Source organism: Calidris pugnax, unplaced genomic scaffold (genome assembly GCF_001431845.1).
Source record: "Calidris pugnax isolate Ruff unplaced genomic scaffold, ASM143184v1 scaffold1, whole genome shotgun sequence".
NCBI lineage: Eukaryota > Metazoa > Chordata > Aves > Charadriiformes > Scolopacidae > Calidris > Calidris pugnax.
This window is the reverse complement of record NW_015090800.1, coordinates 11006075-11019154: the sequence shown is the minus strand read 5'-3', so window position 1 is coordinate 11019154 and position 13080 is coordinate 11006075. Positions and strand designations below refer to the sequence as shown.

The 13080-nt window shown below is 38.7% G+C and overlaps 1 protein-coding gene across 4 annotated transcripts in view; it reads right to left on the bottom strand.

Moving 5' to 3' along the window:
• MYBPC1 (myosin binding protein C, slow type) overlaps positions 1-13080 on the bottom strand; it is an 81115-nt gene that overhangs the window by 24022 nt on the left and 44013 nt on the right. For all 4 annotated transcript variants that reach the window (XM_014937185.1, XM_014937187.1, XM_014937186.1 and 1 more), the window contains 9 exons: positions 11706-11872; positions 9376-9508; positions 7590-7714; positions 6296-6401; positions 5822-5988; positions 4772-4934; positions 2956-3062; positions 1573-1706; positions 267-423 (listed from right to left, as the gene is read on the bottom strand). In XM_014937185.1, coding sequence (XP_014792671.1) covers positions 267-423; positions 1573-1706; positions 2956-3062; positions 4772-4934; positions 5822-5988; positions 6296-6401; positions 7590-7714; positions 9376-9508; positions 11706-11872 — 1259 coding nt within the window. The remainder of the gene's footprint in view (positions 1-266; positions 424-1572; positions 1707-2955; positions 3063-4771; positions 4935-5821; positions 5989-6295; positions 6402-7589; positions 7715-9375; positions 9509-11705; positions 11873-13080) is intronic.

The following is a 13080-nucleotide window of genomic DNA, read 5'->3' as shown; positions in this document are numbered from 1 at the left end:
AGTAGCATTGGGGCTTAGTATCCTTGCACCTCAATTCCACACCTGAAAATGGGGACTAACAGGGAAATGAAAGTTTTCTGAGAATCTACAACAGTTTGGTAGACAAGGAAGACAGCATATACTGAAGAGATCCAGTGGAAGAACACAGACAGCGGAAGAATTTGCCTCTTGTTGGGGTGTGGAAAAGTAGTGCTCTTGAAGGAGAATTTACTGAAAAGGGCTACGATAAAAAACATGGCTTGTAAGTACTGTTCTGCATGACTTACCAACCACTTTAATGTTGATTAGAGCTGTGTCCTCTCCCGCCTCATTCTTTAACGTTATTCTGAAAGGACCTGAATCTTCCCTCTCAGCTGTATCAATGACCAGACAGCTGCTGTCTGGGTATGTTTCTGCCCGTATTCTTCCACTGTCTGTGACCATCTAGGAATCAAAATAAGCAGAGGCAAAAGTCATGCTTTCTGGATTTAAGAATCAAAATGCTCAAAAATCAAAATCCAAATGCAGTACAGGACACTAGCAAAAATACTAAAACAACTGTAAGAAAGGAACACACTAGAGCTCAGAATTTCAGTCACCTATTAATCACAGAAAAGACAAAATAACTGAGGGACAAATAAATAACTTTAAAATATGGTAACTGTTTAGTATTCAGTTCAGCCATTGTATCTCAAAGGAAGAGGCACTAGGCTTACTTGTCCTGTGAGAAAAACATGCTTTCATCAACACCAGCTGTCATTAATTTGATGAAGAGTGGTGTATTGTCCCAAAAGTCATATTGAAATGTAATTTGTTCAGTTTAAAGGTCAGAGGGATTGCAATGGTCAGTGATTTGTCCACACAGATTTCAAATTCTGACACATATTTTGAAGTAAGAGCTCGCCTGGAATAATTCCCTATTTGGATAAGTCCACAGCGGTGATACTACAATTAATATATGAAAAGAAAAAGTCAGAGATTTGACCAGATAGGTCTGATGAATCCAGTAATAATAACATGTTCCAGCTTCCACATACCACAGTGAAAATTTAAATGTGAAAAATGGCTTTTTGATATTACACAGCCAGGGATTGATCTGTGCAAAGTTCTGCATAAAGACACTAGATGCAAGACACCAATTGCCCAGCCTATTGGTTCATTCGAGACCTGACACTCCATCAGAATTTATCATTCATTTTCCAAAACTGGATCATAAGATGGCTTCCTGTCAAAATCCGATTGTCATGCTGGGCAGTATGTACAGAAAAAGTAGACATTTGGTAGGTTTTCACTAGTTTCTTTCTGTATTTCATATATCATTTCCCTTTCACAATTTATTTATAAGAAAACTGTGATTTTTTTTTTTACTTCATTAATTTCAGCTTTTCCTCAAAAAGACCCAAAAGCTACTAAATAATATTTGTCCACCTTACCCTTTGTTTTTGAGTGAGAACAGTTTTTTAGATAAAATGCATCTCCTTATTTTCTGCCATTAAAGTCAATGTCTTCACAAGGCGAATGATTATTTTTTGGGAAAAAAAAAAAAAAAAGGCTCCTTCTTAAGCTAAAGAAACATGTATAATGACACTGTACCTTGTCCCCTTTACTCCACATGACTTTTGGAGTTGGCTCGCCAGTGATGGGGATCTCAAGTCGTAGTTTGCTTCCTGCTACTACTGTCACAGTGTTATTTTCCCCAAGACCATCCAGATGGAGTTTAGGAGGATCTGAAAAAGGAGAGATTGTCCAAATTGGCCATGTGGCTACCGCTCTGAGAGATCAGTGACCTGGCACAGGTCTGCAACACAGAGAAACATGCTCTATGTTTTAGATTTTCCCAGTATTTCTAATTTTTTGTTAGGAAGAAAATTTGTGAAGAAATTTTCTTTTTAAGAAAATAGTTGTCTGATGAAAAATAAATCATGGCACCGTAGAAATTTTGGAATAGCAGGACCATAAAAAAAAAAAAAAAATCTATCTTCCTGAGGCAGAATTATGTATATTTAGGTAACTCCTGAGAAAGATTTAATCTAAGTGGCTCTTGAGAATTTCCATTGCACGCTTTCTACAACACCTTTTACCATGCTTGAGGCATCCCTGTTCTTACGGTTCAAAAGTTTTCCGAACTTAAATTGTTTTTCTGAAAATGAAATGGTCACTTTTGTTGTACCCCACGTGTATGGAGAACAACTGATAAATATTCTTTTGCAACTTTTTTTAAGTATTGGAAGTTATATGGGCAGGTGTACTCTTTTAGTACCCTTTCCCTCTTCATTCTCCGTTAACCTTGCCAATACTTTTTCTAACACAGATATCCCACTTCTTACAGTTTCAATTACAGAAGGTATTTTCTAAAACTTTGGTCATTTGAATTGCTCTCCATTTGACTTCCAACTTGCTGGTTGCAGTTAAAAGTCACTGAGGTGTTGTTGTGGGTAGACTCAATAGCTTGTTTTATTTTTGTTGAAAAGAGTGGTCATTAACAAGCTTTCTGTTTTGCTGAGTGAATAAAGGCTGACCGGAAACATTTGGCTCTGTAGATATCATTCAACATGTTTAGGGAAGAGGTAAATATGTGCTTATTCTACTAATCTTTTACCAAACTAAATCACATTTTGCAATGCAGCAAGCCAATTCTTGAAAGAAGACAACACTGTATATCTGAAAAGAGTACAGCAACAGGTGTTTTACACAATCTCTTAATAACAGTTTAAGTTTAGGAATCCAACACTGAGAAGCCTTCCCTGGGAGCTTCCCCCAGGCTTGTAAATAAATGATGAACAGATCCTGCGCACAGGCAAAGCGCTCTCTGACTACCTCACTTGCACTTTGCCAAAGCAGCAGGTCTGTTTTCTCTGGTAGATGCCTGCTCAGAGGAAACAAGCTGATTGTAATCCAGGATATTTCACACTGCTCCTAATTTCCAAAGATAAGAGGAAGAAATGTTATATAAAAGTCACTGTGCCATATACTTACCCACAACATGTACTTTGCATGGAATATTAATATTATAGGCATCTGGTACAAACATGTATTCACCCTCATCATCAACAGCAGCACTCGCTATAACAAATCTGTGGATTCTGTAAAAATTGAAAAAGAAATCAATGTAAATTATTTTTGAAGGCTGCTTGAAGTTATAAGGAAATACCATGAAAAGTTTAGGAGATCTGTGCAGGAGATCTGTCAGTAAAATTACTGACTAAATTTCCTTTGCTGACTGCCTAGTGGTATTTTAGCTGATTAAATACTGTGTGATTTGTACAAAATATTATTGAAACAACCACCAAATAATATAACCAATTCTAATATTTTTTTGTTGCAACACACTAGAAAAATACAGGAGTGTAATCTCTTTGACACAGGGATTCTGTGTTGCTGCCATTAGATTGTAATATGGTTGTTCAAGAAGAAGTCTTCAGGTGATCCCATTCTGAGAATATTCTGACTTTTGTCAGACCATTTTTTGTGGCAGGATCCAATCTACTATTTGTTTGCCAGAATAAAAAAAAATGGGTGAGCAAAACACATGCTGCTCTTACTACCTAACTGCGTCTTCCTGTATGAGGATATTTTTGCTCTCCTATCACCTGCTGTACCCTTCCTACTCCCCTTGCCCTCACCTCACCCTATGGGCCTACATGAGTTGTGTTCACCTTATGTCAGTGCAAGGGGTCATTGCACAGCTGGCACTTGTCCCTTACTATAACTTAGTGAGTGTTACAGTCAATGCAAATATTTCATAGCCTACTTAGGAGTGTGTTCACAAGTGCAGTTCCCAGCTGTATGAACGGTCTGCTAAGCTGAAGCGAAGGGGCTGTAGTTAAAGGTTGGACCTGGATTTGGTTTGTTTTGTTTTTAACTGACAAATTTCCCATGCAAAATGACAGATTATAAATGCAAAGGGAGGTGATATCTCCACATGCTTTGCATGGGTAGAGACATATGGCCTGACTTGACACAAACAGAAGCAACCAGAAAAACAGACATTTTAAATCTATATATTTTTAATAATGTCTAACAATTATTTTACTTTACTACTTAATATCCCATACAAACAGCAACAAAAAAATTAATAGCTTGAAACTATATGGATCAAGGATTTGGTTATTTGTTCTTCACAGCCAAAAGACAACATTAGGAAAAACATGGACCTGATGGAGCGGGTCCAGAGGAGGGCCACAAAAATGATCAGGGGGTTGGAGCCCCTCTGCTACAAGGACAGGCTGAGGGAGCTGGGGTTGTTCACCCTGGAGAAGAGGAGGCTCCGGGGAGACCTAATAACAGCCTTCCAGTACCTGAGGGGGGCTACAGAAAGGCTGGGGAGAGTCTGTTTACAAAGGCCTGCAGTGACGGGACGAGGGGCAATGGCTTTAAGCTGGAGAAGGGCAGATTTAGATGGGATATTAGGAACAAGTTCTTTACTATGAGGGTGGTGGAACACTGGAACAGGCTGCCCAGGGAGGTGGTTGAGGCCCCTTCCCTGGAGATATTCAAGGTGAGGCTTGACGAGGCCCTGGGTAACCTGGTCTAGTTGGGGGTGTTCCTGCTGACTGCGGGGAGGCCGGACTAGATGACTTTTGGAAGTCCTTTCCGGCCCAGACCATTCTATGATTCTATGATTATGAAAAGGGGCAAGGAGACACGGCTTTTTTGATGATAAAAATAAATATTTTTGAGGGACAGAGGTTAGGCTTGATTGCCAGATAATTTTCAGCAAAGTAACCCACATATTGGCACATCTCTACAGTGTCATTCCATCAAAAGTCAAGTCAATACACAACAGGCTTACCTTCCTTTGTGATAAAGCTTTACACGGTCACTAGCTTCAACCAGTTGCCCATTTTTGTACCATTTCCCTTGCACATTCTCAGATATCTCACACTTCAGGTGGATTTCCTGTCCAAGCCTCACAGTCTGGTCTTCTAGTGCAAGTGATATCTTCAGTGGTCTCACTTAGGAAAACAAAAGCAAAGATATTAATTCTAATATCAAACATTAGTTCAAGATTATGTTATGAAGCTGCTACTAGCCATTACATAAGTCTTCACATCAGAAAAATGCCTTCAATATTAGAGTTCTTAAGCAGAAATACCAGTAATACATAAGCGACATAAATTAACCTCCGATGCCTTAGAAAGGGTGATCCAAATTACCCATGCCTTGCCTAGGGAAACTCCATGGATACTACCAGTAGAAGAACTAAGCCCAGGAACATAATTTGAATGCTGTCCCCTCTCTGGTGTTTGGGTGCTGGATGTAGGGTGTTTCTATCTCCCCGTGTCCAGTAAGAAACTTTCAAGAAGTGAAAGACCTGACCCCCCTGACCTATCACTAGAATGGATTGCAACCCACCTTTCCCATAATCTAACAGTGATGTCACTGCTCTTATAAATCTCCCAGGTGATCTGACATAATTATGAGACTTACCAAAGTATTTCATCACAAGTGAGGACTGTAGTTCTCAACCTGCTTTTTCAGGCTGCTAGCAAAGGCTAACTAGTCAGTGAGCTTAACTTCATACACTACTTGTTCTTTTGTTTGCTAAATTGCCTTAACTCACTCCATCCTTTGGATAGATAGCTTTGTTTTCCATCTTAATGGCGTAACAGAAAGTTTTCGAGCAGGACTAGTTCATTGCCTGTCACTGCAAACAGTGTCTAAAGGAAAGTCACCATTCTGGAGATTTGAAGCAAAGAAATTGGTATGGAAGTCAAGTCTCCCTTTAAAAACCCAGGAAAAGGCAGGCAAATTATTTATTTCTATAAGCCAGTAAACTGTGACATACAAATTCAAGAGCAAGAGGTATTATAGAATCATAGAATCAATGAATTATACTTACATTCAACTGAAAGCTTAGCTTCTGATTGACCTCCGGTTGTCATTACTGAGTAAGTTGCATTGTCATTTTTTGCAGCTTCCTCTATGATCAAAGTGTGTTTTTTACCCTCAACCTTGATTCGATACCGAGATTTAGGGTCATTGGGAAGTTCTACACCATTTCTAAACCTAACAGAAAGGAAAGAATGATTATTTTTCCAATAGATGTCCTGTACAAATAAGACTCCGATAGATTGAAACTTCCAGAGAAGACTTTATAAGACTTTAGGCACAATGAAAGGTTAAATAATATCACCCCTGAATGCATAAGGATATTTTTGCTGTTGCTACATTTTAAAATAGTGGTTTCTTGAGATTTTCTTAACAATTTTCAGGTTTACTGGTGTGGAAATAGCTATCCACATTTTTACCTACAATTAAAATATTCTGGATTTTATTCTCAAGGAAAACAGTATCTGTTCAAAGTGTTGCTTACCATTTCACATTTGCATCATCCTCAGACACTTCACAGCTCAGTTCTACTCGTTCACCAACATAGGTACTGGTATCCTCCAGGCCTTTGGTCACCAAGATTGGGGGATCTTTGGAAAGAGAAAATTACAGATTTACAATCTGAGAGAAAAAACTAAATGAAAGAAGTTTTTTAAATCATGCTATAGAAGATGATGCTGCTTTAAAATTGTAACATCATAGAATCATTTAGGTTCAAAAAGACCTTTAAGATCATTGAGTCTAACCATAAACCAAACACTGCCAAGTCCACTACTAAACAACATCCCTAAATGCCACATCTACATGTCTATTAAATGTTAGTCTCAGTGCAGCTTTTTCTGCCTTAAATCAGAAAAGGCTTTGCCTTTTAAGATATTAGTAGGAAATGTACTAAATAAAAAACTCCCCCACATTTTTTCAGATTAATGCCTGCCTTACGTCCCTTCTTGTTGACATTTTGTCCAGACAGGTTGACTTATGAAGCTGAAATTCCCCTCTTACCTCACACAGGTCCCTCTTATAAAGCTGTGTTTTCATTAGGTCCTGTAGCTCGTTATGCACAATAAGATGACCTGATGACATAATGCAGTGCCCTTATTGGTTTAACCCATTCCTGCTCTCAAAACTCAAGTTTATTTAATAGCAAGAGATTGTAGAATGGTTATTCTGTGATATTTACAGGGGCAATGGGCTCTGTTATTTTAAATAGCTTTCAGAAATATTTAATGACTCCTTTCTCTCACTGTAAGTTTTGGTTTTCTGTTTGCTTCAGTGTGAATGCATGAGTGATGCTGTGAATGAGTAAGACTATCAGCACTATGGAAGTTAAAAAGGTAAAGAAATGGCCACCCATTCACAGCTGTTGATAGACTCTTCCCTTAAATCTGTGCAGATGAAATAAAAGCTAACTAGAAAGCTGGATCTGAAGGTACTTGAAACAGATCTATTGAGTCAAGAGTATCAGCATCAAGAGTATAGGGAAAGTCAACACTATGACAAACAAGTCTCCAAAAGGGCTTTATAACTATGAAAGGAACCACAACTCCACTAGAAAACAATCCACGCTATGAAATCAACCACATCCCCATTTCAGGGTTTTCACTAAATTACTAAATATAGGATGAGGAAAAACAATGATCAGGGATCACGGAAATACAGTGATCCTAAGGACTGCCAGTAAAAATAAACTGAACCAGAACCCCCCTGAATTTCTGTTGCAGTCAAAGAAGCCACACCAATTTATATCAGGTGAAATAGGAGTAAGCTAATGAAGTTACCTCTCACAAACAGTTCTGTGGAGCATTTCTCATCACCAGCTGTTACATAATAGCGAGCATCATCTGTCATCGTACAATTATTGATGAATAAAATTCGCTGGTTACCTTTGTGCTCAAAAATGTATCTGTTTGAACAGGAAGACAGCAAAGATACATTAGCAAAACTGCTGGACCCCTTTTGTTTTATGTAGAAAATTCTTTAGGGATTATTAGAGGTGAAAAGCCTGTTTTTTTTACGTAGAACTGGAAAAGTTGTCCTGGGAAGCAATTTCTGAGATTCAACAGAACTGTCATAGACTTTTTAACAAAAAGAGCTATTATGTAGGGTGACAATCAGCATCTTCTTGCTTGTTCCAAAATCTCAGGCTTGGGTGATATGAAAAAATAAAAAAAAAAGAGCAGGCTCTGAAGGATGGCAAATAAAGTGGAGTCTGAAACTCTAGATGAGTAAAGATGAAAATAACCAGTAACAAGACACCATCCTCATTCCAACACTCTTAACATTTTTGTGAAGTAAAATAATAGCCAGGGTTAAGAAGTTAATATTATTGGTAGGCCAGATGGCACAAGAGATCAGTAATGGGATATGGGGTTTTGGTAATGGGATATGGTGCCTTTCACCTTTATGTCACCAGTTTAGATCTGCTCCAGGCTTGTACCGACCAAAGCTCATTAGCATCTGACAGCTGCTTCTGCAGCCTGGAAGAAATGCACTGGAACATTCAATCCAGGTCCTTCTAGTGGAGAGGTATCTGTATAGCTGCCTGTGAAACATTTTGGAATTGCTCATGGCAGATAAAGAGGCTAAAGAAAAGGTATCCTCTTTATTATGCATTTTTTGTCAACTATGAATATTAATCAAAATCCTTCATTGACTTTTGCAGCAACAGAATGAAGAAAATCTTCCCCTTCTCTGTAAAAGTGCTTTTGGTAATTACTATTTTTTCACAAGGCCAGAGGAGAAAGTTGCTAGGATTTTTGTTGCTAGCAACTAGAAAGTTGCTGCTGAGAAGCATTTAAGGAACATTGCATTGTACATTACTGGTTGCACATCATTATTCCTGGCTGTGTCTGATTTTGGAATGAGATTTTCTGCACCAGCTTGTAAGAACTGGTTGTGCCCACACTAAGGACTGGGCTCAACTTCCACCTGTGGCTTTACCTCTACTCAAGTGTCTACACCTGAAAAGCCACTCCTTCTAGATAAAGTCAAACAATTAACCAATCCACAGGTGATACAAATGATGAAGAAGCTGGGGTTTCCCAGATCTGTTGTGCATGACTGAAGTCACTTTGAGCTAATGCAGATTGCTGACTTCAATGTGAGTGTTAACTGGGTAGTGGAAGGTGAGACAAACCTTGCTCCCCTTTCCTCATGTGGTTTATGAGCCAGGTGAATAAATACGTGATGTTAAATGTCTCTTATCACCCAACTACTGTAGAAAGATTCTGACCTCCTTCAGACGTAGTACTGAGGACAAGAGATTTATTTGCTCACAGTGCTTTCTGATTTTTAAAAAACTACCAAGGGGGAAATGGATCTTTGTTTTGTTGGAGATCTTTAATTCTTTTCTCTTGAGGCAAAGGAGCCAGTCTGTGTTAATATTTAGCATACAGTAGACTTTTCTGGGTCATGAGCAATATAGCATCATTTGCATACTTTTCATGTATGGTGAAATTCAGAAATAAAATCGGTGCAGCCTGAGCAAAGAGATCTATGCAACACATTTGTCAAGGAAGTACCTGTGTACCCACTTTATTGCTTACATACAATAAACCCACTTACTTTGCACTGGGTCGTATTTCTTGGCCATTTTTATACCACTTGAGTTCCACTGTTGGATCTGCTAGCTCCACCATGAACCTTACTTTACCTCCTTTGTCCACCTGATATGCAGGATCAAGACCTTTGGCAAAAGCTGTTGTGGAAGCCAAGAGTTATTATAAAAGATCAGAAAACAAGTAAGAATATGAATTCTGTAATGACATTGCATAAATCTCACTAAAGCTGTCAGCATACATGTACACAATGTTATACATCACTCTGTATTCTTAGGCTAGTCCACACAACAGAAACATTAGAATAAGTGCAAAGCTATGCAGATCTGATTATCCTGACCGAGTTCAAGCTAGTATATCTTCATGACTTTGTGGTGTGACTGTGTTCTGAATAGGATTGGGGAGATGTAGCTTTGATGGCTTGCTGAGAAGTGCTATGTCAGAATAAAAAGGTACACAGCTGGTGCCAAGGAATCATTTACAATGAATCTGTTACAAAGGACATCTCTATTAGCACCACCACTCAAGTTAACAGGAAATTTTAAGCTAAAATTCTTATTAAGCTTCCCACTATCAGAATAAACACATTGGTTTGTCTTGAAGCCAAACTAGCTCTCCTGATTTTTTTTCTGTAGGTTGGAAGGTGTACATTGCAGTTCCACTTGTGATAAATGTTGCAAAACATTGGCAAAAATATTTGAAAGCAGAAAAAAGTTGTCAGCCTGTGAATCCTAATGGGGTTTTTCAAAAAAGTTCTTTGAGATGTACAAATGTAGGCCAAGTTGTTCTGGGCGAGGTAAGGCAAGGTGCAACTCCAACAGTTCAAAACACTTTAACTTCAACATTTAGATGTTGCCAACTGCAAAAGTTAGACCCAGGGGAGCAGATAAAAAATAAATAAAAACTGGTGCCTCAAACAAATTGCCCACACCTAAATAATCAATTTCTGCTAAGGTTTATATCATGCATATATCTGGTTGAAGAGACTGAATATATAACACAAGAGTATCAGAGTTATTAAATGTGAAAAATATTTTTAGTGTATCTTGTTTCAGTGTAAAACTTAACAATTTCTACTAAAGGTGGTGTGACAGTAAGAACAATCTACTCTCATCCTGTCGCTACTATAGATGTTTCCCCCAACACCTAGAGCCTCTCCTATAGGGAAAGCCCTGTGCACTGCAAAATCCTGATGTAGCTGGCAGCTCCATCCTACTCAACTGGGAACTGGGGAGAGGGACCAGACAAAATGGTCCCAGGTGGAGAGATGCCCCTTTCCCAGTAAAACATTCATGCACTTCCACATGATGCACCTGAGTAGGGAGCAGCTCTTGCTGCCAGCCACCCAATTCCTGGCCCAGCTTCCAGCCCTACTCCAGACGCCTGGGGGAAGGTGAGCAGTTTCCCTGGACTTTAACCCCTTCGAGAGCTACACTGGATACAGAAACCACCCCAGTGGCTCATCCAAAGTCCTTTAACTCCATTTCTTCCTCCCTCACTCAACGGTGGCCAGAATGAGATACACCAGCAAATGAAAAATATAAACAAAAATTAATGTGTAGTGAAATAACACATATTACGATGTGAGGTAATGAATGAGGAGAGAGGGTATATCAGGCAGCTGGATTGCAGCTGGATTTGTGGAGGATTTCATGTACACAAAAGGGACTTCTCCAGGAAGCCAGTGGAACAGCAGATGTACATGTTGCAACCAATTCTGAAATGCTCTCCAGGAACAAGCAAATGCCACGATAGTATAATGGATAGTATGTTGTATTTATATGCATGTGTATTATGCAACATACACCTATATTCTATATACATACATACATATAAACATGTATCTATATTTATGTGTGTGTAACACCACTCATACTGTTGAGGAGGATAGATGGGGAAAGACAGGACTGAATTTCCCCACCCAGTGCAGGGTGGAGGGGTTTTAGTACAGCTGGAATTTCAGAGGAATGTCAGATTAAGTGCAAAATGAAATGAGCAAACAATGTGTTTGGAGTGACTGTTTTAGAGCAGATCTTAATCAAGGTCTTATTTCCGTACTGTTTGATCAGATAACACCTTTCCACACAACTGGGGAACTTTGTTCTAGTTGGATACTGTTTGGCCAAGAGGGAGGGACACTTCTGGTAAGCACTGAATGGGATAGGGTGTTCATCTAACCACAGTAGACAAGGACTTCTCGTGATTAACCCGTTGCAGTAATAAGGCTTGAGTTGTAGTGTGCAAGTCCCCTTACGTAGAAATCAAGCAAGTTTGGGTTTTTAAGGTGGACACTCATGTTTGACTGCTGACCATAAGAATATTCTGCCTTCTACATACCTGCACTCTTCTTCACTTCCCTGCGCATGCGCTTCAGACGCTTTAACATGCCTCTCAGGTCAGTGATACCATACTGAAAAGCAATCTTCTCATATTCACTGGGATTCGCGTTCTTCAGGAGCTCCCACACATCTATCTCAGGTTCTTCCTCTTGCTGTTTAACCTCCCTAACAGTAGCAAAATAAAATTATGGGAGAAGAGTTAGTGAGGCTTTAACACCCCATAGAAAAGGGTGAAGCTGAATCTATGGTGAGGATAGAAATATTTTGATCAAAATTTGAAGGCCACCATCATATTTTCTTATTTCACTTAGTATGAGTAGAATAGCTCAGAATGACATTCACACCTTATTTTACACTTCTTCAGGACAGAATTTGGATATCAGTTTTGATTTGGCCTTTTCTGATGCAATCAGTTATGAGAGTTTTTATATTTCTTCATTATTTTAAAAAAACCCACAGAATACAGTTTGAAAATGTAGTACTATAATAGCATATGGGCTAATCCCACTTAAATCAGTTTTATCTGTTGTAACTTGAGTGGAACTAGTTACAATTTATGATGGCAACAGTGAGATCTGACTCCAATACGTACATTTCATAATCATATAAAGATGCTTTCAAACCCTGAGTTCCTGTAACTGCTACTAGGGGTGACCAATGAAAGGACATTGAAATCCAAGGGAACCTGTGTCTGCTTATAGTTACACCAGTGCTTCTCAGAGTTACTTAAAGTTGGCATATGGATAGGAACTGGAGATTTCCACACCAGCTTGGACTTGCAAGATGGATCTGTTGGCTTCCATGTTTATCTCAGTCTTAAGAGCAGGAAGTGTTTTCAGAGGCCTGTGTGAATAGCATCACCTTTATACAAAAGTTTCAATACCATATTTACTATGTGCAACTCCAGGCTAAGACAACCAATAAAGAGAAGTATAATTATTTTCACAATGGCAGCCATTAAATGAGAGAACAATGGAAGCATGCTAAACAAAATAATAATTTTTGAGATTGACAGCTTAGCTCAAAAAAGTGAACTGCTAGAACAATCTGGAACAGAAATCTAGACACTTTTTCCTGTAAATTAATTAGGATTGAACCAGAATAATTCTGATTTGATCTAGTTGATCTGACTAAATCAGTACTTTTGAGAACAGAGCGAGAAAATAAACATCTGAGAAATAAAAAATACTGAACTTTGGAGTAAGACAGCATTAGAGCTGAGCGCAACCAAGTCTGACAGAGAGTTTTCTTTAAAACAGAAGTAGCACTGGAGATCCCTGAGAATTTCTGCATGTTTGGATGAAAAACTATGGAAAACTTCTTTGCTGTTTATTCCATGAAGTTTATTAGTTTTTGTAATATGTCAGTGTTAT